General features: G+C 41.0%; 3 protein-coding genes across 7 annotated transcripts in view; 2 read left to right on the plus strand and 1 right to left on the minus strand.

The window, feature by feature from the left end:
• The window catches only part of p3h2 (prolyl 3-hydroxylase 2), a 64043-nt gene extending 49342 nt beyond the window's left edge, over window positions 1–14701 (plus strand). Inside the window, exons 4-15 of the mRNA XM_046050786.1 lie at window positions 4776–4907; window positions 7173–7300; window positions 9825–9914; window positions 10295–10335; window positions 11045–11136; window positions 11236–11363; window positions 11486–11581; window positions 11818–11968; window positions 12291–12408; window positions 12524–12599; window positions 13060–13200; window positions 13815–14701. Of these exons, the coding sequence (XP_045906742.1) occupies window positions 4776–4907; window positions 7173–7300; window positions 9825–9914; window positions 10295–10335; window positions 11045–11136; window positions 11236–11363; window positions 11486–11581; window positions 11818–11968; window positions 12291–12408; window positions 12524–12599; window positions 13060–13200; window positions 13815–13907 (1286 nt within the window). The 3' untranslated portion in view covers window positions 13908–14701. The remainder of the gene's footprint in view (window positions 1–4775; window positions 4908–7172; window positions 7301–9824; window positions 9915–10294; window positions 10336–11044; window positions 11137–11235; window positions 11364–11485; window positions 11582–11817; window positions 11969–12290; window positions 12409–12523; window positions 12600–13059; window positions 13201–13814) is intronic.
• A 382-nt stretch (window positions 14702–15083) lies between these two features.
• ccdc181 (coiled-coil domain containing 181) lies at window positions 15084–22022 on the minus strand. 4 transcript variants are annotated; one of them, XM_046050790.1, is made up of 8 exons: window positions 20002–20317; window positions 18725–18834; window positions 18545–18591; window positions 17307–18311; window positions 17006–17152; window positions 16402–16559; window positions 16060–16125; window positions 15084–15209 (listed from the first exon to the last, which is right to left on the minus strand). In XM_046050790.1, exons 3-8 carry the CDS (start codon window positions 18584–18586, stop codon window positions 15101–15103), a joined length of 1527 nt encoding a protein of 508 aa, XP_045906746.1. In that variant the 5' UTR covers window positions 18587–18591; window positions 18725–18834; window positions 20002–20317; the 3' UTR covers window positions 15084–15100. The 4 variants fall into 4 exon arrangements, with proteins under 4 accessions (XP_045906746.1, XP_045906744.1, XP_045906743.1 ...); XM_046050788.1 differs by lacking the exons at window positions 18545–18591; window positions 20002–20317 and adding an exon at window positions 21618–22022; XM_046050787.1 differs by lacking the exon at window positions 18545–18591 and having other exon boundaries at window positions 20002–20313.
• Window positions 21274–26526, plus strand: cpox (coproporphyrinogen oxidase). Of its 2 annotated transcripts, none has more exons than XR_006825276.1 (7): window positions 21274–22053; window positions 22260–22403; window positions 22500–22610; window positions 22731–22872; window positions 23738–23942; window positions 25616–25720; window positions 25819–26526. XR_006825276.1 is itself a non-coding variant. In XM_046050791.1 (7 exons), exons 1-7 carry the CDS (start codon window positions 21492–21494, stop codon window positions 25901–25903), a joined length of 1368 nt encoding a protein of 455 aa, XP_045906747.1. In that variant the 5' UTR covers window positions 21277–21491; the 3' UTR covers window positions 25904–26526. The 2 variants fall into 2 exon arrangements, 1 of the variants encoding a protein (XP_045906747.1); XM_046050791.1 differs by having other exon boundaries at window positions 21277–22053; window positions 23738–23956.
• Window positions 26527–27070: the final 544 nt, after the last annotated feature.

Consider the following 27070-nt stretch of genomic DNA (forward strand, 5'->3'; position numbering starts at 1 on the left):
ATGTCTTCCATTTGAGGATTATGGAGGCCACTGTGCTCTTAGGAACCTTAAGTGCAGCAGAAATTTTTTTGTAACCTTGGCCAGATCTGTGCCTTGCCACAATTCTGTCTCTGAGCTCTTCAGGCAGTTCCTTTGACCTCATGATTCTCATTTGCTCTGACATGCACTGTGAGCTGTAAGGTCTTATATAGACAGGTGTGTGGCTTTCCTAATCAAGTCCAATCAGTATAATCAAACACAGCTGGACTCAAATGAAGGTGTAGAACCATCTCAAGGATGATCAGAAGAAATAGACAGCACCTGAGTTAAATATGAGTGTCACGGCAAAGGGTCTGAATACTTATGACCATGTGATATTTCAGTTTTTCTTTTTTAATAAATTAGCAAAAATTTCTACATTTCTGTTTTTTTCTGTCAAGATGGGGTGCTGAGTGTACATTACTGAGAAATAAAATGAACTTTTTTGATTTTTGGAAAATGGCTGCAATGAAACAAAGAGTGAAAAATTTAAAGGGGTCTGAATACTTTCCGTACCCACTGTACTTAGTTGGTTATGTAATGTGAATAACTCTAAATGTTTGAAGCAGGGTATTGGTGAAAGCCAGGGCAATACTAAAACAATACATATTGCATTAAGTCTCAGCATGAACATAGATAGGATGTGGATTTTGGATATGATTTGTTGGTGTATTCATCTTTACAAATGGCACAATCTGAGAAATAGTTAGCTATTTACATTGTATGTTTTTAATTAGAGACAGGATTTTCTTGTTTTGGATGTGATGTAAAATTGTTTACACCTTCAGTTACATCTACAACAACATCTTGATGCTGAATAGATGTTCATATGATAGCTGGCCCTAATTTAAAAACCCATGCACATACAGTGACAAAGTAAACAGTAAGATGATATCTGAAATTTGCCCAGCTGTGTTTTCAAAGCTCTTTGAACTGAATTTTACTGTTTACTTAATGACTTAGTGATATTTTATTGCTAGTATGATCTGGTTGACCTCTTCCTGCATGTTGCAGTGCATTAATGCTTGCTCGGCTGTTTAGGTTGTCTGCCTTTTGAGAAATCCTGCCTTGTGTTTTTAGTGATTTGTAAATACCACATTATGTTGATTTTTAGACCCACAACCCCCTGACAGTGGTTTCATAAAATCCTGTCTATAGTTGATTTTGAAAAGCCTCAGAGGTCCATTACAGTGTGTATTTGGTGTATGGAGTGTATCAACTTATCATGACCGTTCCCACCAATACGTATAACTGTACTGCGTGACCCTGAGCCCGAGCTGGGCTTTGCTGTGCCGAGATAGCCTGGGGAGGCATAAGCAAGGCCAAACAAGGGCCTTCGTGCTCACTAGGTGATCAAACGTGCTTGGCAATGGCATGGCACCAGATGGTAGTTGCCACTGGGTTAAAGTGCAGACGAGGGATAACAGCCATATTACTGTAGGTTCCTAAATCCATATCCATACCCAGACTGTTGGCTGTGAAAGCACATTAAAAACCCACATTACCCATGTTTGCTTCCCCGGTACAATTCTGGCCACAGAATTGCTGCATGCTATTCCCTTTCTCTCTCCCTTAATGTCTTGTCTCTCTACTGTCCTTTGTTAAAAAAAAAATGGCCCCTAATGCCTAAAAATATTTTTGAAAAAGGAATATAGGCTGTTACACTAAAGCCTAATATTATTGTATCAATATTTGTTTTCTTTGGTCGCCAAGCTTTTCCTGGCAGTCCCCATGTTGAAATCGAGATTTATATGTCAGTGCATTGGCTTGAATTTCTTGGAGATAAAAAGGTGTAAGTAAATGTATAACAAATCTTTCAGAACTGATTTCTTATAGTATAGAGTATTAAAACAGAAAACAGCATGCAGCAAATAAAGCAGCAATATTTTTGAATACACAAAAAATTAGAAAATTAAGGTTTTACAATTTGACTTAGCAAAGTTATCGGATCACTGACATTACTTTGTGCTGATGCCAACTGACAGCCCATATCAATATATTCATATTGGGAGCATTGGGCTTTAGCACACTCTCTGTACTAGATAACATGCTGATCCAAAAAAAATATTGCTCTCCACAGATCATACATTGAATTATTGCGCCAAGTCTCTTAGAAATAAATCAAATAAAAAAAACAAATAACAATAAAAAATAATTGAAAGGAAGATTGGTCCCATCTGTGTTTTTTTCTTAAAGGAACATTCTTGTATGTATCTAGTCATTTATTCCAAAAACAATTGCTACTGTTATTGTTTTGTGGAATTCCAGTTGAAAATGTGGATTGTATAAAAGGTTTCCAGTTTAGTGCTCTTGGATTCTGGTCCAGAGGCTTCCTTATTCGACAAGTTGAGCGTTGGCTGCTGAACAGCAAACATTTTTAATGCTACAAATTACTTAATACATTTTTTTTTCTTACAGTTTGTTTCTTGTTAGATTTTTTGACAGTATGCCATGTTCATGTAAGGCTCTTAAAATTCTAGTTTAAATTCTGGTTTTAGAGCTTCCTACTAGCAGATGACCACACCTCCTGGTTGTCGTAGTGTCAGATTCTGGATGCAAAAGCTCAACTCACACACATAGTCACAGTTAACAAACCATGTTTGCAAACTGAACGATCTGGCGGAGAATGAAATGAAGAGCCGGGCAAGATACACTGCTGTTTGTTGATTAGTGGATGTATAACCGGTTTGCAGGAGGTGATTGGCAGCAGGAGCAGGAATGTAGCGCCTAGACAGACCACACAAATGCCAGACAGAGAAATACACAGGGAAACTGACAGGAAACACAGGGAAGCGGGAAAACGGCAAGACAACATAAGGGATGAGGGAGAGATACTGCACGACCTGTTACAAACACAGTCCATGCTTTCAGTTACAGCTTTTGTTACATTTTTAAACAACATTAAAACTGTTTGTTAATGTTTTACTTATTTTGATTAACATGCAAGTAAATTTAAAATAAGTAAATAGGATAAACCGTTCACAGCTCTAGCCACCTTTTCCTCAAAGCCACACCCCTCCCTGTCTCCATAGCCCTGTGTTCTCTCCCCCTCTCTCTCTGCTGCTGCCATCTGTGCCCTAAACACGACAGATATATATATCAATTTTGGTCAGTGGCGCTTTTGTTGACACGAGTTGGGCCTTCCTCTCTGGAAATTGAGGCGGGTTTTGTGCAGTAGCCGCAGCTTAATTGCTGACAAGTGTTTTTTGTCTTAAATATGTACGGCCCAGTTGCATAAACACAGAAAAGACAGCTAATTAGTTTTGGCCGGGTTTTGTTTTACTTCCAATCAGGGATTATTTTCCATAGCACCATTGTAATAGAGCCTGTGAATATGGTGTTTATTTGTGTTAAGATGTATGTATGTATTTTGGAGAGTAATATAATCTGTTATGTGAGCTTAATAAAAGAGAAAGGATCTCATGGAATTACTTCCTCATGTAGTTTAATTTCCAGAAGAAAATAATTTTTGACCCAGGCACCCTTCATCACAGTACTGCATGATTCTGGCTTAACACAGTTCAGATCTCTGCTCCTCTGAGACTCTTGAGAGAGATTGAAACAGACCACAGCTTTGCAGTCTGAGGGTGAGGAAAGTAGTGCTGCAGCTGCTCAAGGGTGACCTCACTGTACATTCACGCTCGCAACACATACACACGCATGCACGCACTCATAAATACACAAGCATGCTATCATCCACTCTGTTGGCTCGACGCAAGGTAATGATATGTCGCGCCCTGTAAAATCTGTCTTCCCTGATGGATCAAACAGCACGATTCATCACCACCTGAGGAACAACACGGTCATGAAAGCACTGCACTGTTGGAAAGGGAGCAACATTTATTTGATCTACTTCACAGCAACATGGAACGACATGATGTTGGACTGGCTGTGTTTGAGACAGCTCATCAAGTTGAACTTATTCCAGTGGGGGTTTTATTTTCCACAAATATGTGTTCAGATGAATCCTAAACAGACTCCACCAAAACTGGACAACAGGGAACAAGAGACAATTAAAGATGCACTTTAAGAGCAATTTTCAGCATCTGTTTTATATCCAATTCTTATTATTTTATCATATCATATATCATAATGTGTATTGTTCTGTGAATGCTGAAAATAATGTTTACATTATTTTCAGCATTCTGTCATCTCATGTTCAGTTTGTGCACATTAGACAAATAAAGCTTTGATCTAGAGTGGCATGTCATGTTGGAGTTGTCTCTTTGACTTTCCCACACTAGTATCTGTTTTCCAGCATCTACTTTCACCTTTCAGTCTTCAGATAAATCCTATAACTTGATGCCGAACAAAGTTCATCAAAGGAGATCCTTTTTTATATGAACATTCAAAAACAGACGTTTGAAATTTATAATTTGGATAACCAAAGTTAACGAAAACATTTGTATAATAATGAATAATTTACATCTTCTCTATAATACCTTTTGCGTTTAAGGTTGGATATGCTATTTTTTGTTTAAATTACGCTAGTTAAATGTTTGAGAAATATGGTTTACTGCATGTAGACGTTGTTATCAATATTACTGGACTGTCTGAAACAACATTTAGACTATTGTAACCTAAAGTACACAAATGAATGCAATATGCAGGTTTGTGTGAAATCGGTAATGGGAACACTGGCATCCAGCCCTAAACTAACGCTCAGCTTATTCCAAATAATACGCCAAATGCCAAATTTAAGAAGTGGCTTACCACTACTACTTATCTTTAAACTGATCTGAAGCCTTTTCTTGCAGATCACTTCACTCAGGTGCTGCATTGTGAACACGAGTGCGTTCGAGACCTCGCCACCCGGCCAGGCCGACTCTCCCCCATGGAGAACTACCTGCCTCTACACTATGACTACCTTCAGTTTGCCTACTTCCAGGGTGAGTTGTCTTTGTACAGTTGGATTACTAGCATTTCTAACCACTTTCATGACAGAACTTGTCATTACATTTTTAACACTGGCACAGGGAATAAAAAGTGTTCCCCAACTTGATCTGTCTGACTATGCTCGTTTTAATTATGAGCAAAGAAGATGGATACACACACACACACACACACACACACACACACACACACACACACACACACACACACACACACACACACACACACACAAGAACTCATGGTGACCACAAAGAGCAGCATACAGGTTGAGTCTATCAGCAGTTGACCACACCCTGTTTGGAGTTTCACATTGTCTCACACATATTAATGACATTATGTGGTTTGTGTGTGTGTCTGTGCAACTTGTATATGGGTGTATCCAGTCTGATGTTGAGCCTCTCAGGTGTGGTTTTTTTCTGTGTGTGAATGAATGGCTACTCTCAAGTCTTCTGTTGTTGATAAAGTAGTGAAAAGCTCTTCTAGACAAGGGTGTTGGCACAACAACAAAGCGTAGTTGGGAAAGACAGTGTGCTGAGTGCTTGTGAGATCACCAGATTATACTTAATGACCGATAAGCATATGGCTCTAATAAAGCAAAGTGGATCACTGAGTGTGTGCAAACACACTGAGAGCAGGCTTTGATTCCCAACAGCCGCTGGGGTGGGTGTGGGGAAGCCTCAAAAGCTTTTTTTTATCTGAGTTTATTAATAAGGTGTCTGGTGAGTCACTTATTCTACTGTATTGTAAAGGTGGAAATTTGCTCCCAGCTTAGTGTGTATCACTGCTTATGAAATGACTGCTCTACTTCACTTTTTCCACGATATATAACCAAATTTTTTAATATTATCTATGGCTGGCATTTTTCAGCAATAGCCATTAACTATATTCGTGATTTGCCTCTCTGTAACATTTCTTCAGCTATCTTAATCCTAAATTAACAATCATTGTGTTAAATGAGCACTCATTAAATCACTCGTTTGTTACCCACTTCAAAATCAAAGCTGTCGTATGATTTCAATATTGGCAGTCATGTTTTAAAAATGGTATACAAGGCTACTTTTTACTTTAACACTGAGCCAAGTTCGTTCATATCTAGCTTAATTAGACTGTATTTTTTTTGCAGAATGAATTGCAGCAGGTTTTTTACTTCTTCCTTTCTACACTACCTGCATTCTTACTGTCAAAATTAGAAATCTATGGCAGTTACTCGCCACAAGTCAGTAATATGAGTGCTCTAACACCCAGCAGCACCGTGGCCTGCTGTGTTTTACACTCCTGAGTGGCTCCACACTGCACTGCCGCAGAGGACGTTTGCCATCACTCAGCAGCCCTTCTTTGTGCTTTAGCTGCTTCTGATTTCTAAATAAATCCACAGTGACGTTTTTCTGTTTGACTGAGCTCAAATCTCCAGACTCTTATTGACCTGGGAACACATGGCTGAGAGCAGCAGATATGCTGCCTCAGCCTCGGCCAAGACAGGAAGTCTTTGGTTAACCCTGTGCCTTTACAAACTAGTAAAGAATGTGTTTGCGTGTGTACTTAGCAGCAGTAGTGTAGAGCAGTGTGTATGGGGGTGACAGACGTGTTTGTGTATGTCTGTGGATCTGCATTTGGATGAATACAAAAGTGTGTTTGCGCGTGTGTTCAAAGCTGGAAGACAGTACAGGACGGTTCTGCTGTACGTCTGTTTCACTTCATCACTGACATCTTGACACTGTCATGTGTGTGTTCTTTCCACTATGTCAGCCAGAGTGCAGCTTTTGCTCCACTGCAGTAATGGTTTCGGAATGTCAGCGTCAATAGATACAATTCTACATTACACACACACACACACACACTCTCATCCAGTCCATACAGTAGATATGTAGCTCAGCGGCTCTGTAGAAATCAGTTTACCTGCGTGTGTGTGTGTGTGTGTGTGTGTGTGTGTGATTATGGCTCCTTAAAGTTCTTTACATTCACTCTGCTACTGACCAAAACTTGTTGTGTGCATCCTTGATGTGAAAAATATGCATTTCCTTCCTCATTAAACTTTTGCAAAGCCGACTGTTTGAACATTTTTAATCTTTCATCTTTTTCACTGCTTTTGATGTGAAAAATGCTCCTATGTTTCTTGGTGCATTACCGCCAACTGTTGTATGACCTGCTCATAAATAAACGGCTCCATAGTGCTACTAGAGGTCAAAATCTCCACAGATTACCTTAAATATGTAGAACCACAAAGAGAAATTACTTTAATTGCTTTCTGTCTCTCTCTGCAGTGGGCCTGCTGAAGGACGCGCTACAGTGTGCTATGACCTACCTGTTATTCCACGAGGGAGAGGAGTTTGTTACAGACAACGTGGATTACTACAGAGAGGTGCTGGGACATGATGGCAAGCCAAGAGAGGTCAGGATCTGCTGTCATTGCAGGGTGGGGAGGGGTAGATGGTTTGGGAGTGAAAGTAAATACCTGGATGTGGAATCTCACCGTGAGGATGGATGGATCATTGTGTCTGCATATAAAAAGTCTGTGAGAGAATAGGTGGCTCACAAAAACTTGCTGAATGAATGAACCAAAAGTTTATAATGAGAAAGAAAATAGCGATTAGGGAGCTATAATAAAAATAAAAATTATATGGATTATACTTTTCAATACCAGAGGTTTACAAAGTGCTTGAAAAAAAGAGTAGAAACAAAGGTTTACAGAAATGTAGACTTAGGGATTAAAAGGAATTAGAAAAGAAAAATGCGAGTTTGACACAGTAAAGGTAGGTTTGGAAATAAAGACTTACAGATTAAAACAAGTAGACCAAACTTTAAATATATCAGTTATCTGCAGAATAAGACCCAATGTCGAAATCTGTTCCAGATTTTGGTGTATTGGTTAGGAGAATGTTAAATATCATTAAGGATAGAGTAGTTTTCAGTAAATCCAACAATATACTTTGGGATATTGCCTTGTAGGTAATTAAATGCATTTTTAAGATCGCTTCTGAAAGGCAACCAGTGTGATATGCAGTCATTTGAAAAGACCATTTTGTGATTGAAGGTTGTATGTGCATTCTAATCAAGTTGCGGGCAATTCATTAAAGACTGAGAAAAGTGAGTGGATAAAGCATTGCAATAATATGAGCAGGAGTGTGGTGAAACACTTTAGAAGAGGAGAGGGAAGGGAAGAAGACATACGGGGAAAGAGACTGGTGAGGAAAAGTGTGGATTTGAGGGAAAATGAGGAGACGGGAGGCAGCAGGCCGTTTGCTGTATTTCTTGGATGAACTCGTCAATTGGCAGCAATTGCCTCTTAAAATTTGCTTTTCACTTGCATGTGTTCTCCATCCAGCTGGAAGAATTAAGCAAAATTTGCTATGTCAGTGTGTTTATGACCTCGCCCCCCTGGTATTCTTTCAACACTCTTATAGTTATTATTTTATTATTATAATTTAAGGCTGAGTGTCTCCCCGCTAGAGAAAATTCAATTTGTTAAGTCTGGCTACTCTTCAGCCACTTTAGCATTGAGAATTTGTTCTTCCTAAACTCTGATCCGCTGCTTGGAAAAGTCAAGCAGTGCCTTGTTTAAGTCCTAGCCTCCTTTTCCCAGAAAGCCTGGTACTCATTAGAGTGAGCGATGCTCCTTGCAGGATTGTGTGAATGTGTGAGTGGTGTGTGGCTGACATTGCGTATGTGCGGGTGAGATAAAGAAAGCCTGAGAGCCGACGTGTTGCTGCTCATGCTTATGTTTTTCTATACTCATAGCTTACATTTTTCTAACCCGAAGTCTTTCCAGTCCCATCAGTTTACAGTATGGTCATTGGCCGACAGATTGCCTGTCCTCGCCGCGTCCTCTCTCCCTCCAGCCTCGGGGAGCTCATTTACAGAGCCCTAGATATCAGTGCCAGGCCCGACCTGCCTCGCTGCCAAAGAATCCTGCTATTCAGGAATGGTGGAGGAGGAGGAACAGTCATGTCACAGTGCCCACAGAAGTCTCTGGAACAATTTAGGGCCATTTGTATTAAGGGTGCTTGACAAAACAAGGAAAAATGCTACTGAATGCCTAAGTTTCATAATACTCATACATACATGGCCTCATTCCCCAGAAATGCCAATGAGACAGTATATACAGTGTTTCCATTACATAGTTTGTCCACCAGATAGCACTGACAAGTTTAATTTTCCACTGTACAATGCCCCGCTCATTACATATCTTGGCCGTAATGCTTTAATAAACATATTTAAAAATGTTTGTTTGTTGTATGTTTTTACATTTGAATGTAAGAATATCAGCCAATATCTTACTAACACATTTTTTTACATTTAATATAGAGGTCTGTATTGGTCTCAAAAATCCTGTACATGCAAACACACCTTCTGTCATTTCAAGCCGCACACTTACAAGCCAAAGGCAGCACCACTGTTACTGTATCATTTTGGGCTTGAGAAACAGCAGATGTTTCCATTCCAAGTTTTCACTCCAGGCAGGAAATCAGTAGTAAATCTGACAAAAACAAAGAGAGAGGCCATCACACTCCATTAGTCCTGGCACTGAGGCGAACAGAGCCGAGGGAAAGAGAAACTCATTCTGGTTCCCTTTATTTGGCCGATCAAAGAGGACGGGAGCATGCTGTCACTAACAAAAAGATTAGCCTTAAAGCTTTCCTTCATAGAAGTGTACAACGAAAAGAACAAAGATGAGAACATTTTGAACTCCAATAAGAAAGATTAAAAAGATGATTCTGTCAGCTAAATTGTTGGCATGACTATAGAACTTTTCTTTATGGCACTGTTAAATATGAGCAATATGATGCATTTTTTTCTCACTTTTCTACAGTTATTTTCCCCTTACCAACTCAATCATCTCTCAGTGAAGAAAGCATGCATTTACATGCATCTTACTAACTATTTACCATAAACCTTTGGTGTGTTTGTGTTTGCAGAAAGCTGCATGGTACCTGCGGAGGCACAAACAGGAACTGGAGCTCCTTCTGATTGGTAGTAAAACCATGGGAGTGGAATTTACTGAAGGGGTGAGTTGATAGAATACAAAATTATCCCAAATTCTATTCATTTTTCATGCTTAAGGATATACTTAAAACGGGCTGCAAGTATTTATTGACCGAGTTGTGCCCTTTCATTCTTAGTTTTGCCTAGAAATGAAAAGAAGATTGTGTAATTTAATGGGCAGTTATCCGTAAACCAGTCCACATGTCTCTGATGCAGAGCAGATCTTCTGCTGGGTGTGTAAACAATTAATGTGCCCCCGCTGCCTAGTTGTCTCAAAGCAGAGTAACAGGTGTCTGGCACGGCCATCACTCACTACAGTCTTCTCAGCAAACAGCGACACCTGCTGGCCATGCAAACACACGTCACATTTCTGTGCCGATAAAATATTTCCCTTTGTTTTCAGAATTACTGGAGCAGCACAGGTGGAAGAGATGACTCAAACAGGTAAAGAGACCTCTGCATATGTAAAACTTTGAAAAGGGTATACACTGTCTTCTCAATACCTCAGCTTCTTCCTCTGTAGTAGTAAAAGCTGCATATGCAGATGTTAAAGGCAGCTATAATCAGTAATTTTGTAATAACAGTGGGTCAAATGACTATGTGTAGTGTGAAAAGGGTCTAATGTGGTGACAAACCCACTGAGAATTATCACCATACTCTTCGGTTTCTGTCAACTCTATACAGATTTATAGCAAGTTTCAGCTCATTGTTTAGCTGTCCAGCCCGCAACTGTTATCGTCATTGTCCGCCAGGGGTAGGAAATTGTCTTCGTCTCACCAAACACAAGAAACAACCACTGTAACCACTGAACACTACCTGCCCAACATCAAACAGACAGTTTTTAGCAGCAAAAGGCCAGATATTTTGCTCAGGAGTTGTTGGAGATTAAAACAGAGCTTAAAGGAGGGTGAACATTGGAATTACATTCATTAGGTGATGTTGATGATGATAATAATAATAATGTTGTTTCATACCTGCTGGATGTGTAAATAAGCAACTGTTAAGAAGTACAACATGTCAACTTAAACTTGATAATATGTCAGTGTTGTGTTCAGAGTTTGTTTCTGTCCCCAAGTGGGCAAAAAACATCTGGTATTGCAAGTTTAAAATCATAGTTTTGCCTAAATGCATTCTCTATTCTCTGTTCTTCCAGGATTCCCTCCGGCACAGACGGCTGGATGGAGTATGTTCCAATCTCAGAGAAGAAGAACGTCACTGTTGCTGTTCAACAGCAACTCAAAGAAGGTAAACCTTTGCTGCAATGGGAGTTAAACTGCTAAGAGAAAATTATTAGTGTCCACCTGAGATAACATGTTGCCTTCTTTTACTGTGTGATCTGGGCAGGTGGCCCGTTGTTGTATGACAATGTGCAGCTGGTGCAGAACTCTGTGGCTTTGAATGGGACCCAGCGGGTGCTGCTGGACCATGTTATATCTGAGGAGGAGTGTACAGACCTCAGACAACTGGCACATGTAAGGATATTACACAGCCTTCATAAAATAAGGATTTTAAATGAGTGTTTGTTCCTGTGCTAAAGTTCAGTGTCTAAGCCTGTACTTGAAGCTTAATTCTGGCTTTTTTTCTCATCTTCCAGGCTGTCACAATGGCTGGAGATGGTTACAGAGGGAGGATGTCTCCACACACTCCCAATGAGAAGTTTGAAGGAGCCACTGTACTCAAAGCCCTGCAGGTGCACTAAACACTAACATAAACGAGTACCACGGTTCCTCTGCATGATTTACAAAGATTGCATCCACCCAAATAGTTGTCAAGCTTGCAAGAAAGCGGGATATTATCTAAACTAAAATGAGTTTAAGAGAACCATTGAATCTAAAACTAAGAAATTTCAAACCAGGGGATCAGTGTAACCAAGGCAGTATACAGAGCTCAGTCTGTCTTTTGTATTTGTTTTTTTCTTCCCTGCAGTATGGCTATGAGGGAAGAGTGCCGATGAGGAGCGCCCGCCTGTTCTACGACGTCAGTGAGCGAGCGAGACGGGTTACAGAGTCTTACTTCCGGCTCAACTCCACCCTGCACTTCTCCTACACACACCTGGTGTGCCGGACAGCCATCACAGGTCACTCACACACAGAAACATACCTCACCTGACACCGAAACACATATACGGTCGTTTGATTGATTGTGTCTTAACTGACACATGGACATGTTCATCAACTTTAATAATTGCAGTCAAAACAGGCATAGCACTGCAACAGATTTATTTTATGTCCCTGCCATCCTTGATGGTTCACATACTGTATGATATGACAGGGTAGTGAGATTTAAAAAGCCCCAGGAAGGAAAACCTGGAAAAGTACAGCATTAATTTGAAATGGTATTCGAAATGCTGTATTGGTAGGTATTCATGCTTTTTGTGTGTGCTGGTTATCCGTTCACAGGCCAGCAAGATCACAGGAATGACCTGAGCCATCCCATCCATGCTGACAATTGTCTGCTGGACCCTGAGGCCAATGAGTGCTGGAAGGAACCCCCAGCATATACATATAGAGACTACAGGTACAAGGCTACCTTTGGCAACATGCATAAAACTAAAAAAAAAAAAATACTTTCAACTATGCTGCAGCTGTGTTTGGTCTGTACTGATCGCCCCTTTTTCCTTTTTTGCTTTCAGTGCACTGTTATATCTAAATGGAGATTTTGAAGGAGGGGAGTTCATATTCACAGAAATGGATGCCAAAACAGTCACGGTAAGATGATTTACTGCAGTGAACATGGCACTGCTTAGGTCAGGGGTTTGATTCCCACATTGGTCCATGCATATATTATATTTGCAAGTTATTTATTAGTTTACTAGAGCCTTGGTACTCAACATTTAGCCAGTTTCAAACTTTTTTTGTCCCCCACAATTGGCTGAAATAACCACACACACTCCTCTAAAGGAGGCTATATGAGAGCTAAATAACATATTGAAAGGGAGGATCAAATTTGTCATCTTGTAGCTCTCTACGGCCATGTGCATTGTATTTGACATCATGTGGCTAGAAAGAACAAACAAAAGGAAAAATACAACAGGATGTTCATAAAACTAGTTTATGATCAGCTTTGGTGCTCACTTGGGATTACACTGAAGGATCTAACTAATATCAAGAGATGATGGTAATTTTAACCTCTCCCCTGTTCCTGCTCCGTCTCCTCCATCCTCTTCAGGCATCAGTGAAGCCCAAGTGTGGCAGGATGGTGGGTTTCTCATCAGGAGGGGAGAATCCACACGGTGTGAAAGCCGTCACCACTGGGCAGAGGTGTGCTGTTGCTCTATGGTTCACCCTGGACCCTCTATTCAGAGAACTGGTAAGCTAATAACGTTTAAGAACGTTTGGTAGCCATACGGTAATAATCACTTTGCTTCTAGGTTCATCCTAATTTTGGATTAAATGCAAGTTGTAAAACTAAGTAAAGTAAGTAAATAAGTGTTGTTTTAAATTGGAGATTTTGTGCAATAATCTAATTAATTTCAAACACAGGTTAAAACTTTCTTTGAAAAGAAACAACATGGATTTATGACAGGGATTTATTTTCTAAATTTCAAAGGGAGTCCAAGCAGACGTGTTCATGTAGTGGTACATTATTAGCCATGCTGACGCCGTGGATCTACGGATGGTAATGTTGGTCTGTCCACCAGACAGGTCCAGACTGAAATGTTCAACAATAATTAAGATAGATTAAGGTGAAATTTTGTGCAGACTTTCATGTTCCCCAGAGGATGAATCCTGTCAGACCAACAACAGGAAATGATGAACCCCCCTTTTCACCCTTGGAAAGCAATGAGCCAGCAGTCACCCCATGCTTCAACCCATTTAATGAATTCTTTGTTAACCCCTATGCTTTGGCTTACTTACAGTATAATTATTGCTCTAGCTTGCTGAGGAGAGATTCACAGTTTTTTGCCTTTTTTTCTCTCCTAGGAGAGACTGCAGGCGGATGAGGTGATCCAGGCGTTGGACACACAGTCTGTGTGGGATCAGGGCCTCAACATTAACCCTAAAGATGAACTGTAGGAGCAGAAAAACAGCTGTACCCCCATCCCATCTCCTTCTGTCAAATCCTTCTATACATTTTAATTAACTATTTATTGAATTGACCTTTGGATGAGAACATTTCTATTTTTGTACTATTTGAAGTGCAAGATTAATAATATTGTCATTTTTGTGTTGTCAGTCATATGTTGTTGTTTTTATTTTCTCCCATGTTTCTCTACACACAAGTACTTGAGTTTACCTTTGGTTTTTTGTCTTTCCTTTCAGCAACAGCCTCTAGTAGGGAAAAAAATCCAGTTTACTTTGTTTTTTTGTATCTGGTGTGTTGGCAAAGTAGACGTTTCATGTAAGACTGCTCATAATCTCATGAACTGTGAAGAATTTTTCCTTCATATGTGCTTGTTCTTCTTCTGGACATCATAGTCAGTGGTTTTTTTATTTTTATCAGAAACACTATGTACAGATTATTAACTTCATTTCAGATGTCAGTGGTTTAAAATAATATTTTATTCAATCTTCACAAATAGTACAGTTACATTTGCTATTACTAACAACATTATCTTATTCAATAATGGGGGGGGGGTTTCCAGTGCCAATAAGAATTATTCTCAATATAGGCAGTGCACTGTTTTTCTAATTTGTGTTTCTGATTTTCAAATAGCACAAAAATTAAGAAAGAGATGTTCTAACATCTCCCCGTGTCTGCGTGGGTTCTCTCCGGGTGCTCCGGCTTCCTCCCACCATCCAAAGACATGCAGGCTAGGTTGATTGGTTACCCTAAATTGTCCTTAGTTGTGAGTGTGAACGTGAGTGGTTGTTCGTCTATGTGTGGCCCTGCGATGGACTGGCGACCTGTCCAGGGTGTACCCCGCCTTGCGCCCGATGTCAGCTGGGATTGGCTCCAGCCCCCCCGCGACCCTGTGCACAGGATAAGCGGTTGACGATGGATGGATGGATGTTCTAACATGCTGAATATTTAATGATCATGCACTCTGTCCTTCTCTGTGTGTGAAAATGTCTTCTGTCACTACTTTGGCGATTTTCCCTCTTGTTGTTGGCGTGATAAATCACTCCCCTCCTTTCTGGGCACACACTGCAGAATACTGGTTTACATGTTCATTGACATGAGAACATGGTGTACGTGTTTATGGTTTACTTTTATTTATGTGTTTTAATAATAGACAGCTGCTGTCGGCATTTAATATGAGGAACTTTTATTCAGAAAAGATGTCATTCGTTCCTGTTTCAAGGAATACGTATTTGTTCGGTCTTTTATTTCTTTGTATTTGTGTTGATGATACAGATGATAGGCCGAGTCTTGCACTGTAAACCCAATGGAAAGAAACATGTCATGTAAAGAATAACTTTTTTTCCTACATAGATTCAAAACTGCTAACCAGAAACTTAATCTTGTCATTTTTATGAGGTTGGCCACTTTTGTCTCACTGATATTTAATTCTGAAATGCTGTAGCACACAAGTATGTGTACATGCCTATAAATTAAAAAATAAAATATTTCATATCAATATTTATTGGTGTATTTTTGTTTTATTTATTTTATTTAATTCAACATCATTCTTTTGTATCCAAAAAGAATTTACATTCATATAAGAATTTATATGAAGAAACGTAGGCATATTTACCAATTTTCCTCTTACAGATATATCTATTTAATTGCTTTACAGTTTAATTCATACAAGTAACTTGTTGTAAAAGGTATCCTTTTATAGCTATGTAACCAAACACTCTGACAAAGGCATACAGTAACAAATGGTTCAGCTCTTGTACTTATGAAGAGCTCAGTTTAAAGTAAAGTGCATCTGCCACTACACAAAGTAAATACAGTAAAAATCATTTCCCCATTACATTATTTTGGATGAGTTATTTACCCTGGTGTGTTCACACTGAGTAGAGGTCACTGCGGTAACAGAAAAGAAAACCCTAGCAACAACTGAACACATAATAAACTGTCTTATGTCAGTCTTCAAGAGATTCGTAGCATCAAAATACAATCTAATCTAGTCTTATGATGAGGGCCATGTGAGAGGCGTGCTGGATTTGTTTGGGTCAGAAGCGGTAGGCCAGCTGTTCTGTGAAACTGAACGGTTTGGTTTCGTTGACTGAACACAGCAGGTCCCTCATGCGTCTCGCACGTCGCTCCTCCAGCACCAACCTGCGGGACCGCTCTCGAGCCGCCTGCTGCTCCGCTCGCTTCTCTGCCCGTTTCCGCCTCAGCCACCTGAGGATGGAGAACAGCAGGAGTGAATTTAATGTTAGCAATTCATACTGAGTGAATTCTCAAATATTTCTATTGTCATACAACGCAAAAAAACATAGCATTATACTGCATACATGAGGATACAATTGTTGATACTACCATTACTAAATTATCAGTAAAAATTTCACCATTATCCTAATATAATCATGAATGTATTTTGACAGCAACATCAAGAGAGACATATTGATACACACGTGAGAGGCCTTGAAATGAGTGAAAAGGTAAAAGTGAACTCACAGTTTGAAGGCACGTTCACACTCCTCGCGGCTGCGTAAAAGGTAACCACTGTCCTCCTCAAGCCTCTTCATCTCCACCAGCTGTCTCTCTTTCTGCTGCTGATCCTGCTTCCTCTGGAGCCACAGCCTGAAGGACTCCTCTCGGTCGCTGGAGTCTCTCTGCATGAGGAAGCAGAAATGCATCCAGTAATAAAGTGGAAACAGTTGCAAATGCTTATTAGAGCAGTGCTTGTGAATTGGCTCTTCTGTGATTCTCCTTCCTCTGTTTATAGACCACTGTCACCACCTCGGATAAAACATTTTTTCTCCTTTGCAGAGGAGAATTTTGGAAATTTGACTACAGTGTCTAAATGCACAAAATGCAGAGGTTTTCCTGCTTTGAGTTTAGAATAATTCTTAGATATTTGTTAATACTGGATAGTGGCTGACTAGTCATTAAAGACAGTAGTAATGTCTGATCACAACATATATGTAAGAGCATAATTCCTACTAGAGCCCAAACAGTCCCCTCAGTGAATCCTCACTCTGAATTAAGCCCATTATATATCACTGCTGTGTTCTACATCTATGCTCTGTTAGGTTGGTATACCCCCTTGTGGCCACACCTTAGAATTCATCCTCTCCATCTCCTGGGCTCGATGGATCCTCCTCTCCTCCTGAAACTGCTCTCTCTTCCTCATCATCCAGGCCTTAAACGCCACCTCGTTCTCCTGCCTCTTCTGCTCTTCTTCCTCACGTTTCATCTGCTCTGCCTGATATGGGATACAGGAGTGATTTAAACAGTGATTTAAATCATTAACAGCAAGCCTTAAAGTGGAAATATAAATGTAACGCATGTGCTATTTTGATGTACTACTGGTGAGAGTTCAGAACTTTTTTTGACCAACTATATCACTTCTTTCCCACCTCTCTGGCCCGCTTCTCCTTCCTTTCCTGGATCCTCTGCAGCAGCTCTTTCTGCTGTGGGGAGAGGGTGTAGGTGGCCTGGCAGGGTATCCCGGTGGCCGACTGCACCCGCCGCTTGCTTCCATTTCTCTGGCCCCCTCTCTGGCTGTGGCTGGCTGAGCTGGGCCTGCTCCTGGGCTGAGCTGGAGGTCTGGGGGCACAGAGGTGATCATTGCCTTTCTGGAAGGGGGTAGAGTCGGCACGAGGAGAGGAGGAAGACCTGTTGATCTTACTGCCACTCACAGTCTGCTCCTGGGGACGTGGGGAGGACCGCGGGTAGTCACTGTAGTTGTTTGCTATTGGAGGGAGAAGGCCTTGACTCTCCACCTCTTTCAGGCTGACCAGGTCAAATTTACCATCCTTTTCTACAAGGACTCTGCCCTCCTTGACCGCCTGCCCTCCCTCACTGCTCTCCCCAGCCATGTCAGATCCTCCAAATCCTACACTCTCCTCCCGAGGGGAAAGTTTTAGCTCCGAAAGCTTCCCTGACACTTCAATCTCTGCTTCTGAATCCATGGCTCTATCCTTGCTGCCTTTCCCCCCGTCCACCTCACCACTGCCGCCATCTTTCTCAAACTGCAGCGGAGGCACCACCAGATCCACCAGCTTCTCTTTAAAATGCAGCCGCCTGCGCCTTGTCATATCCGGAGCTTCCTGGTCCTGCAGCTCCCGGTTAGCCTGCTGGATCTTCTCCATAATGTACTTCTTCTCCTCATCTGTCTGGTCATCCATCCCTGGAGGAGGAGGGACTAATGGCGATGACTTATTTGGGCTGTCACTGTCTGAGTCAAACTCTAATGGCTCCATAGGCGAGGGCCACCTCTCTTCATCTTCTTCCAACTCCTCTGTTTTGTTGCCTCTCTTCTCCTCCTTGTGGCTTTTCGGCTTTCTTTTCATTCGTTGCCATTTTTCATCCTTCTCCAGTTCTTTGTCAATGTCTGCTTCTATGTCCTCAAAGTCAGGACCCTGTGGGGTGGAAAGGCAGACACTCTGCGTTCATTCATTTGAATGTAAATGAATGAGCAACATCAAAACTTAGCAGGTAATAGGCGTGCTGGTGTGATAACAGACATGTGTAAGTGTGTTCATCAATATTGCATCCGGCGGCGGCACAGTGAAAGTATGTCACTGTATGTCAATAGAGTTGGTTCACATGGAATAGGAAGATGTTCCAGCTCGGGTAATTCAACACTACTCACTGTCACACTTTCACAGAGCGGGGTCAGGGACCCATGCAGCATACAGTCTGCAGTAAATAGAGCAGTACTCAGTTTCACACAATAAAACAAAGAAGCAGGTAGAAAACAGAAAGTTAAAATAGGTCAGTCTGTGCAATGAGCTTCTATAAATTGCAGTTTGTACAGTGAGGCCCGACTTACCTGGTCCTCCCCCCGGCCTTCCTCACTGATCAGCCAGTCCAGATCCTTCTCAAAATCGTCCTCATATTCCTCCTGGGACTTTGTGCAAACCACCTCACTCATTATCTTCACTAGAAGAAGATCAGACACAAATTTCAGACATAATTCTTGCTGCAGCAGAGCTAGTGAAGGAAAGTGATCATCGGCCCATATCTCAATATCTACGGCTCAGATAACCCAGAAACTAGTTCTGGATATTCATGTTCCCAAAAGGATGATTACTAATTATTTTGAATTTAGCGCCACCATTGGGCCAACTATCCTCTTGACGCACACATGGTCCATGATAAGGTCTCTAATATGGATATTCATGGGCCCCAGAAGATAATTTTTAATGTTTTTGATGTCCTCCAGACTTGTCCTCTTGTACCAACTTCAAGCCAAAACTCACATTTGTAACGATGACTGCCATACCTGTAGGTCACTACTGGGCTAAAACCTTTTTTAAACTCAATTTTTAATTATTTATTTAATCATAGTAAAGGGCAGGGCAACAACCGAATTTCCATCCCTGCAGTTTCAGTTCTCACTCTTACTTAAAAGAATTACAAATATTTAGTACAAGGCGTTTGGTTTATCTATAACTAATGACATCGTTGACATGTCTGGATGTCAATAATAATACAAATGTATGAAATTTTGTGTTAAACTCTGCCAATTGAAGACACATATAGCTGGGATATAGATATTATTATTATATTCAGAAACAATGTGTGTGCTCTAAATTTCAGTTCGAGGTTCAATGTACATTTAGTTGTCATTCTCCAACACAGGGCTGTACAATCAAATTAAAGTTGTAGTCCCCCTTCACGCTACACAACCAGAACATGAATACAAATATTTTGAATTAAAATAGAATAAAAATAAAAGCAATGCATAAAGTTATCTATAAATTTATTATACAAGGTAGTGGTAAGGTAGTGGTCAGAAATGTGCCCTGTGTGTACCTTTTTATATACAGTCTATGGTGTGCACACATATAGGTTGTGTTTACTGCAGCTATGGTTCTGTCAGAGCCAGTTTCACTGGCTTCAAGACAGTTTAACATACACAGACTCTAATCCAGTTTATTTTAATGCTCTGTGAGCTATAAAAATAAACAGGACAGAGACAGAATTAAGAGGGAGAGTTGTAGGGCACACTTCTTGCCACATTTCTTCTATATAACCCAATATTTTTGGCAAATGGGAATTAAAAAGCAGTAGAAATGGTGCCAATATGGTAGATAGTAAACTCACCACAGCTGGTTCTTGCGTAGGATTCCTGTTGAGTTAAAAGCGGTGAAAGAAAACATACACCCCGGTTGTTTTGTGACTATCACTCCATCTAACTGGTCCACATAGTGCCTGGCTGTCTGCAGAGCAACACCTGTGTACATAATCTCCTTCTAGTCCCTCTACAGCCCTGAAAGGTTTAACAGGCCCGTCGTCATAGAGACCTACAACACGCTTTACTACTTTGCGCATGCGCACACTGAACACGCGCATAACAAAACTCACAATAAAAATCTCCATGTAGGCCTACTCATTATAAACAAAGGGAAACATCCAAACTGTACCCGGAACCCTCCAGAAAAAAACGAATAGCCAGTTACACTATCATAGGAGATTCAAAATGAATAAAATGACATTCACATGAATTCAACCAGTGTTCTCTTTCCTTGCTCTAAGAGATTTAAAGCATTAAAATAAAAATGTCATGTCAATGTTTTAGCCGCAGAAGAAAACTACTTCTGTTTGTTTGGGTGTGTGCACTATTAAAGCACCATATCAACTGAAAACTCATCAACGCAGACCTTAAAGTGAATCTTTTTTTATATACATAACTTATCTTGTAGAGAAGTAATGATAAATAGTTGCAGACAAATAGATAAAATCAGGCCAAATATAAAATAATACTCAAAACAAAGAACAACAGATGAAGGCAGAAATAGTCCCGACCTGTTTTACTTAATTAGCCTACACATGAGTTTTGATTGGTTATACATAATAAAACATTAAATAGGCTACTGGTCGTTGTGAAACATTCATCTGGTGTCGCCCACAGATGGGCACTGTTCCACCTCTACATTGGCTACAGCAGGGCCTGAAGGGTACCGTGGACACTGTGTCACCAAAGTTGTTATAGCCCCAAAGTAACTCGTTTGCCGTTTTTGTTTCCTAGTGTAGATCAGTAAATCAGTAAAGTCGGTAAATAAGTTAAAATTTAAAAAAGACAGGGAAAGTTACAATCCAAAACAATTAAATAATTATGTAACGAATCATGATTTACACACAACACAGCGTTTGTTTGTTTTTACTAATGACATACAGTTGACATCGTGAACAAAATAATTAATTTTAGCGTTGAGTAGCCTATTAACTTGTACATGTTTTATTGTTTGTGTGTAAAATGTCTTCACATGGTAAGCACAAAACACGGAGCATATGAGGAATCCTTGAAGGCAACATTTGTTTTAGGCGCATTGCCCTCTGGGTCTTGGAGTTCGCTGTAGACCTTCACTGCTCGGAGAGCTCGGTACCGCGAACGACAAAGAACGACATTCTCCGTGTTGCCTCTGTCACTACCGAGGAACTACCTACAGTCAGTGGGAACTACACGCCCCTTGAGTTGACGCACGACTGATAGCACGTAGCAACAACTTCTGATAATGTTTTGAGTAAGAAGGCTACATATTAACTGACAACGGGCGCCAAGCACAGAGGGAAGAGCGGCTGTTTCTCCTACAATGGCCACCATCGTCTTTTGCTGTGTAAACAAAACGGCTCGGACTACCGCGAGACGATGTTTGATTTCTCATTTAAAGGGACTCTCTAGCCCAGGAACGTCTCATTTGCCGTTATCCTCCACTTACAGCACGCCGCCGTCTTTCCTTCCTGGGACGAGATGGTTTTTCAAGGGTTTCAGCGTGCGCTTCATGTCTCATGGGACCGCAGGCAGATCCGCAGCCGGGCGAACCAGAAGGGGAGCCCTGGCGCTCTGTGGAGCCGCAGCAGTAACAGCAGCAGCAGTGGGGTTTTTAGCCAACGCCGACCACTTCCGGCGTGCTGAAATGGCAACGAAAGTCTCTCAAGCCGCTGTGGAAAAGGAGGAAGAGGGGGGCATCCTAGAAAGATGCCGGGGGTTCATGTCTCCTCCGGTGACCGACATCGGTGTGCTGCAGGAGAGGAAAGGGGAGATGCGTACGAGGATGGAGATGCTGATCATGGAGACGCAGGCCGAGTTCTGCAAAGCCCTGCAGGAGGTGGACGGTGGGAAGTTCAAGGTGGACCGGTGGGAGAGGAAGGAAGGTGAGGGGATATGTTATACACTGAAACTGCAAAATGCCTATTAAGATTCGCATGGTATTGAACAGCATGACGTGTTTTGTGCTGAAAGCATCATGGCCACAGATGCATGCAAGAAAGGGGCAGAAGGCCTAATCTGCCAGGAAACAGAACAACCTATTTTAATTTATTCCCGTGTGTGTGTGTGTGTGTGTGTGTGTGTGTGTGAGGTGGCGGAGGAATCAGCTGTGTGATGCAAGATGGAAAGGTGTTTGAGAAGGCAGGGGTCAATGTGTCAGTTGTGTTTGGAAACCTGACCGAGGAGGCCGCCAGGCAGATGAGGAGCAGAGGGAAAGTCCTCAAAGGAAAAGATGGTAAGTTCTGCTAACTTGATATTTGTATTCAGATTTAAAGCTTGACTAGAGGTGTGGTAACTGAGTAAGGGATGAAGTTTCACATTTTTCTCCCAGGTAAGCTGCCATTTTGTGCCATGGGTGTGAGCTCTGTTATCCACCCTAAGAACCCTCACATCCCCACAGTGCACTTCAACTACAGATACTTTGAGATCGAAGAGGAAGATGGTGAGTGTGCGACGGTCAGTCGTTGACGTCAGCAGCTGCGTCTTGGTGTCAGTGACACTATTGAGTACATGAATGAATGATAACCCTTGTGTCTTTCTTCCTTGTCTCTGTGTGTCCCAGGCTCTAAGCAGTGGTGGTTTGGTGGAGGCACAGACCTGACTCCAGTTTATATCAATAAAGAAGATGCGTTTCACTTCCACAACACCCTGAAGGAGGCCTGTGAAAAGCACCACCCGCAGTACTACCCCGACTTTAAGAAATGGTACAGTTTGACTCAAGATTAGTCCTGAGGTGTGTACATCAGCACGTGCACATCTGTAGGCCTGATTTCTGTGTATTAGTGTGTGTGTGTGTGTGTGTGTGTGGATTACAATGGGTGTAGACTCAGTGTAAGGTGATGATAAGAGGATATCTGCCTAAAATCTGCAGTTGCAGAAAAACCGTTGCACCATGACCATTAGTCTGTGAATGACCATTGGGGATATGAAAAAGGATGGGTGTGGTTTATCTGTCGCTTGCAATAAGTACATTTGGTCAGCTTAATCTGAAGTTAAATTTAAAAGGAATAGTTAAGGGAGGAAATACCTTTCTTGTTAAGATGAGAAGATTAACGTCACTCTCATATCTGTCCCTTAAATATGAAGCTGCAGACTTTATACCTACGGACAGAGCCAGGCTAGCTGTTTTCCCCTGTTTCCAGTCTTTATGCTAAGCTAAACTAATTATCTACAGGCGTTAGCTTCATGGACAGGCAGATGTGAGAGTTCAACTTAACTTAACTCTCATTTAAATTCACTATAGCTTTCACCTGACCATACTTTTAATTCCTTTTGTCGTAACTTTTACTGACTTTTTATGAGTGCCTTTAATAATATAAAATGTGCATTTCCCATAGTCCAGCCCTGGTTAAAAAAAAAAGACAGAAAAGAAAAATGGGAAAAGCTGTTGGTCTATGTATTTGGGTCTACTTGTACATTTTGTTGTGTAGTGTTTAAATGAAGTTGCTAATATACCTGTGCAGGTTGTTCTCAAACCTGTTTCCACAATTATCTATAAATATGTTAGCACAATGTATTGCCAGACGTTAAAATTAAAAGATTTTCCTGTCTAATTATTCTGGTGTTTAGGTGTGACAGATACTTCTACGTCCGGCACAGAGGAGAGACTCGGGGTATAGGAGGGATCTTCTTCGATGACCTGGATGCCCCGAGCCAGGAGGAGGCATTCAACTTTGTCAAGAGCTGTGCCCGCACTGTTGTGCCCTGTTACCTACCCATCGTATACAAACACCTCAACGACTCCTTTACCCCTGAGGAGAAGCACTGGCAGCAGGTACGAAGAGGAAGGTGAGCACAAAAAATAACCAGTGGGTGATACTGACATACATAAATGAATTTTCCATAGGAGATTGTTAAAATCAGAATTGATCATAACTGAAAGGCCAGATTTGATTTATCCATACACACCATTGCGGCTTCAAATGTCAATCAATTACGAATGAATAAACAATATATATATATACACCAAACTTGCTTATGATAGATGAGCTGGCACATCTCTCTGGCCCAGCAGGGAGTCTTGAATTATTTAGTGAGAGACTACAACATATAAAATGAGCTGAAGAGCTTGTTTATGAATGGGGAGAAGCGTGACAGTGAGCTAGAAACTCAGACAGGGGTTGGATGGGTGAGATAAAGGAGGAGAAAGAAGAGGCAGGACTAGAGTGAATGGCATGAATGAGCCCCGGTCTCAGTCTCATCAATGAACTTCAGTAAACTTTACAATTACTTTGAAGTTGTGTGGTTATGCAGATGGGAGTGCAGATTAATTAGAACTTAAGCAAAAAGGATAATGTGAGTTTGGTTACTTTTTGCCATTAGAAAGGTTCATGCACTGCGGCCATTATGTCAGAGCTGCTCACCAGCACCTACCTGGAAGGCTGCAATTATTATGCAACAATAACTTTTACTAAAAAATAAATGTGACTAACTGATCGATGCAGCGTAGACCACAGAGGTAAAGTTACTATTTTTACCAAGGGAGTCTTTAGGTGTGGGAAGAAATTCTTATGCTCTAATTAGATGCATTGTGATGCGGACGTGGAAGATTCTGACTCGATTAACAAATGTCAAAAAATCAATTATTTAAATGTTAATTGATAATGTAATATTGAGAGAACACAAAAGGCAGAACTCGCGGAAGTGCAGCACGTCTGTGGCGTGCACATAACAGAGACCAGTGGTCCCCCTGTATTCGGCACACCACCGCTGCGGAATGAATAACCACCCTATTAAAATGTCACACCATCATTAATATCAATGCGCAAGTGATGATTTTAACTCGCACACTGTGCGAGCATGTTGACACTCAATGCTAGACAAAATTGGTGTACAGGTTTGTCCTGTATACTGTACAACGTGATAATTATATTTCAGTTTTCAGAGGAGTCTGACAACTGGTTGTTAAAGAAATGAAGGACCATGGAGCTGAGGTTAGTGAAGAAAATTAGGGATGCAAGTCCTTTTAAGCTAATAAGGAGATATTTATTTTGTATTGCATTGATAATCGTTTAAAAGCACATCGCAGCACTCTGAATCGTAATCAAATCGAATCGTGCCCAGAGATTCCCACCCCTAGAGTCTGGTGGCTTTGACAAGAGCTGTATAGTGACTGTTTCTTGTTAAACAAAAATTATCTTACTCTTCTTCAGTCTCTATGGGGATCCTTTCCATAATGTTGTCAAGACTCTTTAAATAACAATCCAAGCCTGTAGGTGGCAAAAACAAACACTTAAGTGAACGTACTTTGACAGGGAAAGGATTACGTTGCTTCCCCATTTTGCTGCTCAATACTAGACCAATTTCAAAACATGTTGTCGCACTTAGTCACATTGACACAAAGATAGGGGAAAATGGGTTCCAGGTTGAAAAATACGTAACGTACCCTTTAAGTAAATAACTTGAAGCCAGGTGTCTACAGCAGGGTTTGTGTGTTTTATGTTTTAGATACGTGGAGTTCAACCTGGTGTATGACAGGGGAGTGAAGTTTGGCTTGGCCACGCCTGGCTCGAGGATTGAGAGCATTCTCATGTCCCTGCCCCTCACTGCTAGGTAAGATAACACCGGTTTGAAGCAGTGCTAGCTGTGCTGCTCATGTATGACTTGTTATGTGTTGCTTGTTAACGAACTGACTGACCCTTCATTCTCAGGTGGGAGTACATGCACGAGCCTGCTAAAGGTACCCAGGAGGCTGAGATGCTGGAGGTATTGCGAAACCCCAAGGAATGGGTGTGACCGCAGTGTTAACGGGTTTATATGTCAATATGAACAAAACATCCAGGTCTTTGTTGTATTTTATAAAGGTATGACCTGTTTGACTAGATCAGCAGTGACACTGTGTTTACCAAAATAATAGAGGGTTGAGTTGCACTGATCTGAAGACTTTTTAAATCTGCGTTGGTACTTTTCTCTCTTTCCTGTTTGCTATGTTTTATCAAATCAGCCTTGTTAACACTTAATCACACTGGGATTACATTTCTAATTATTAGACATTTGTGTTTCAAATTTGATGACTGAGCTTTGTGCCATTGCTTACTGCCTAGAAAACTAAAAGGGAGACCAAATGGTGTTAACTTCACAGGTGGCCAATGTACCTGCTTTTAAGCCATCTCCCAGTGATGCGCTCCTTTTTAAGAAGTGTTTGTGTCGAACGCTAACTGGCGTTTTGTTTTCTGTGCCTGGGCTAAATGCTGCTTGCTCTACTTGGAAGCTGTCAGAGCTCTGCCCTCCTCTACTCTTCTTTAACAAAGTACTGAAAGGGAAATTAGGGACAAACTGAGCCACCGTATGTATGTATGCATATATGTGTGCCACCACTGGTATCAAATGTTAATAAATGTGGTTTTGATGTTTCAGTGCATCCGCTCACAACAATGGGTTATTTTTGACAATCAAAGCTAAACAGTAAGAATGGACTGATCCCTCTTGAGCCTCATTTTTATGTTGGTTTGTCGTTCATTGGGGGTTAATGAGTCACTCGCTGGTTTGTTTGAACAGCAGTAAACAATACCTGGATTTTGGATCATGTTCCACAGAGGATAGATGTGAATCACAGGTCAGGTGGCTCCGTGAAAAAGGAATAATGTTTGGAAACACAGTACCATCTGAAATATAAAAATTTATAACTAAAAATTATGATAAATTGTTTGTTCCATTACCCTTTGAACCTAATCTTCCATATAAAAACTTTGCTCATTAAAGTTCTTTTCCACTATAAATCCCATTTTTCCATTTGTTCCAGCACTTAAGTCAACAACTCAATCCACCTAATTTTTATGGCTTCTTTCTTAATTTCTTCAGTACATTTTTACCTATAATTTACCATTAAATATACCTTTGAATCTTTACAATCTACAAGTAGTGAAAGGCCAAAGCACAGCAACGTATCATGCAGTTGTAAAA

Source organism: Micropterus dolomieu, linkage group LG05 (genome assembly GCF_021292245.1).
Source record: "Micropterus dolomieu isolate WLL.071019.BEF.003 ecotype Adirondacks linkage group LG05, ASM2129224v1, whole genome shotgun sequence".
NCBI lineage: Eukaryota > Metazoa > Chordata > Actinopteri > Centrarchiformes > Centrarchidae > Micropterus > Micropterus dolomieu.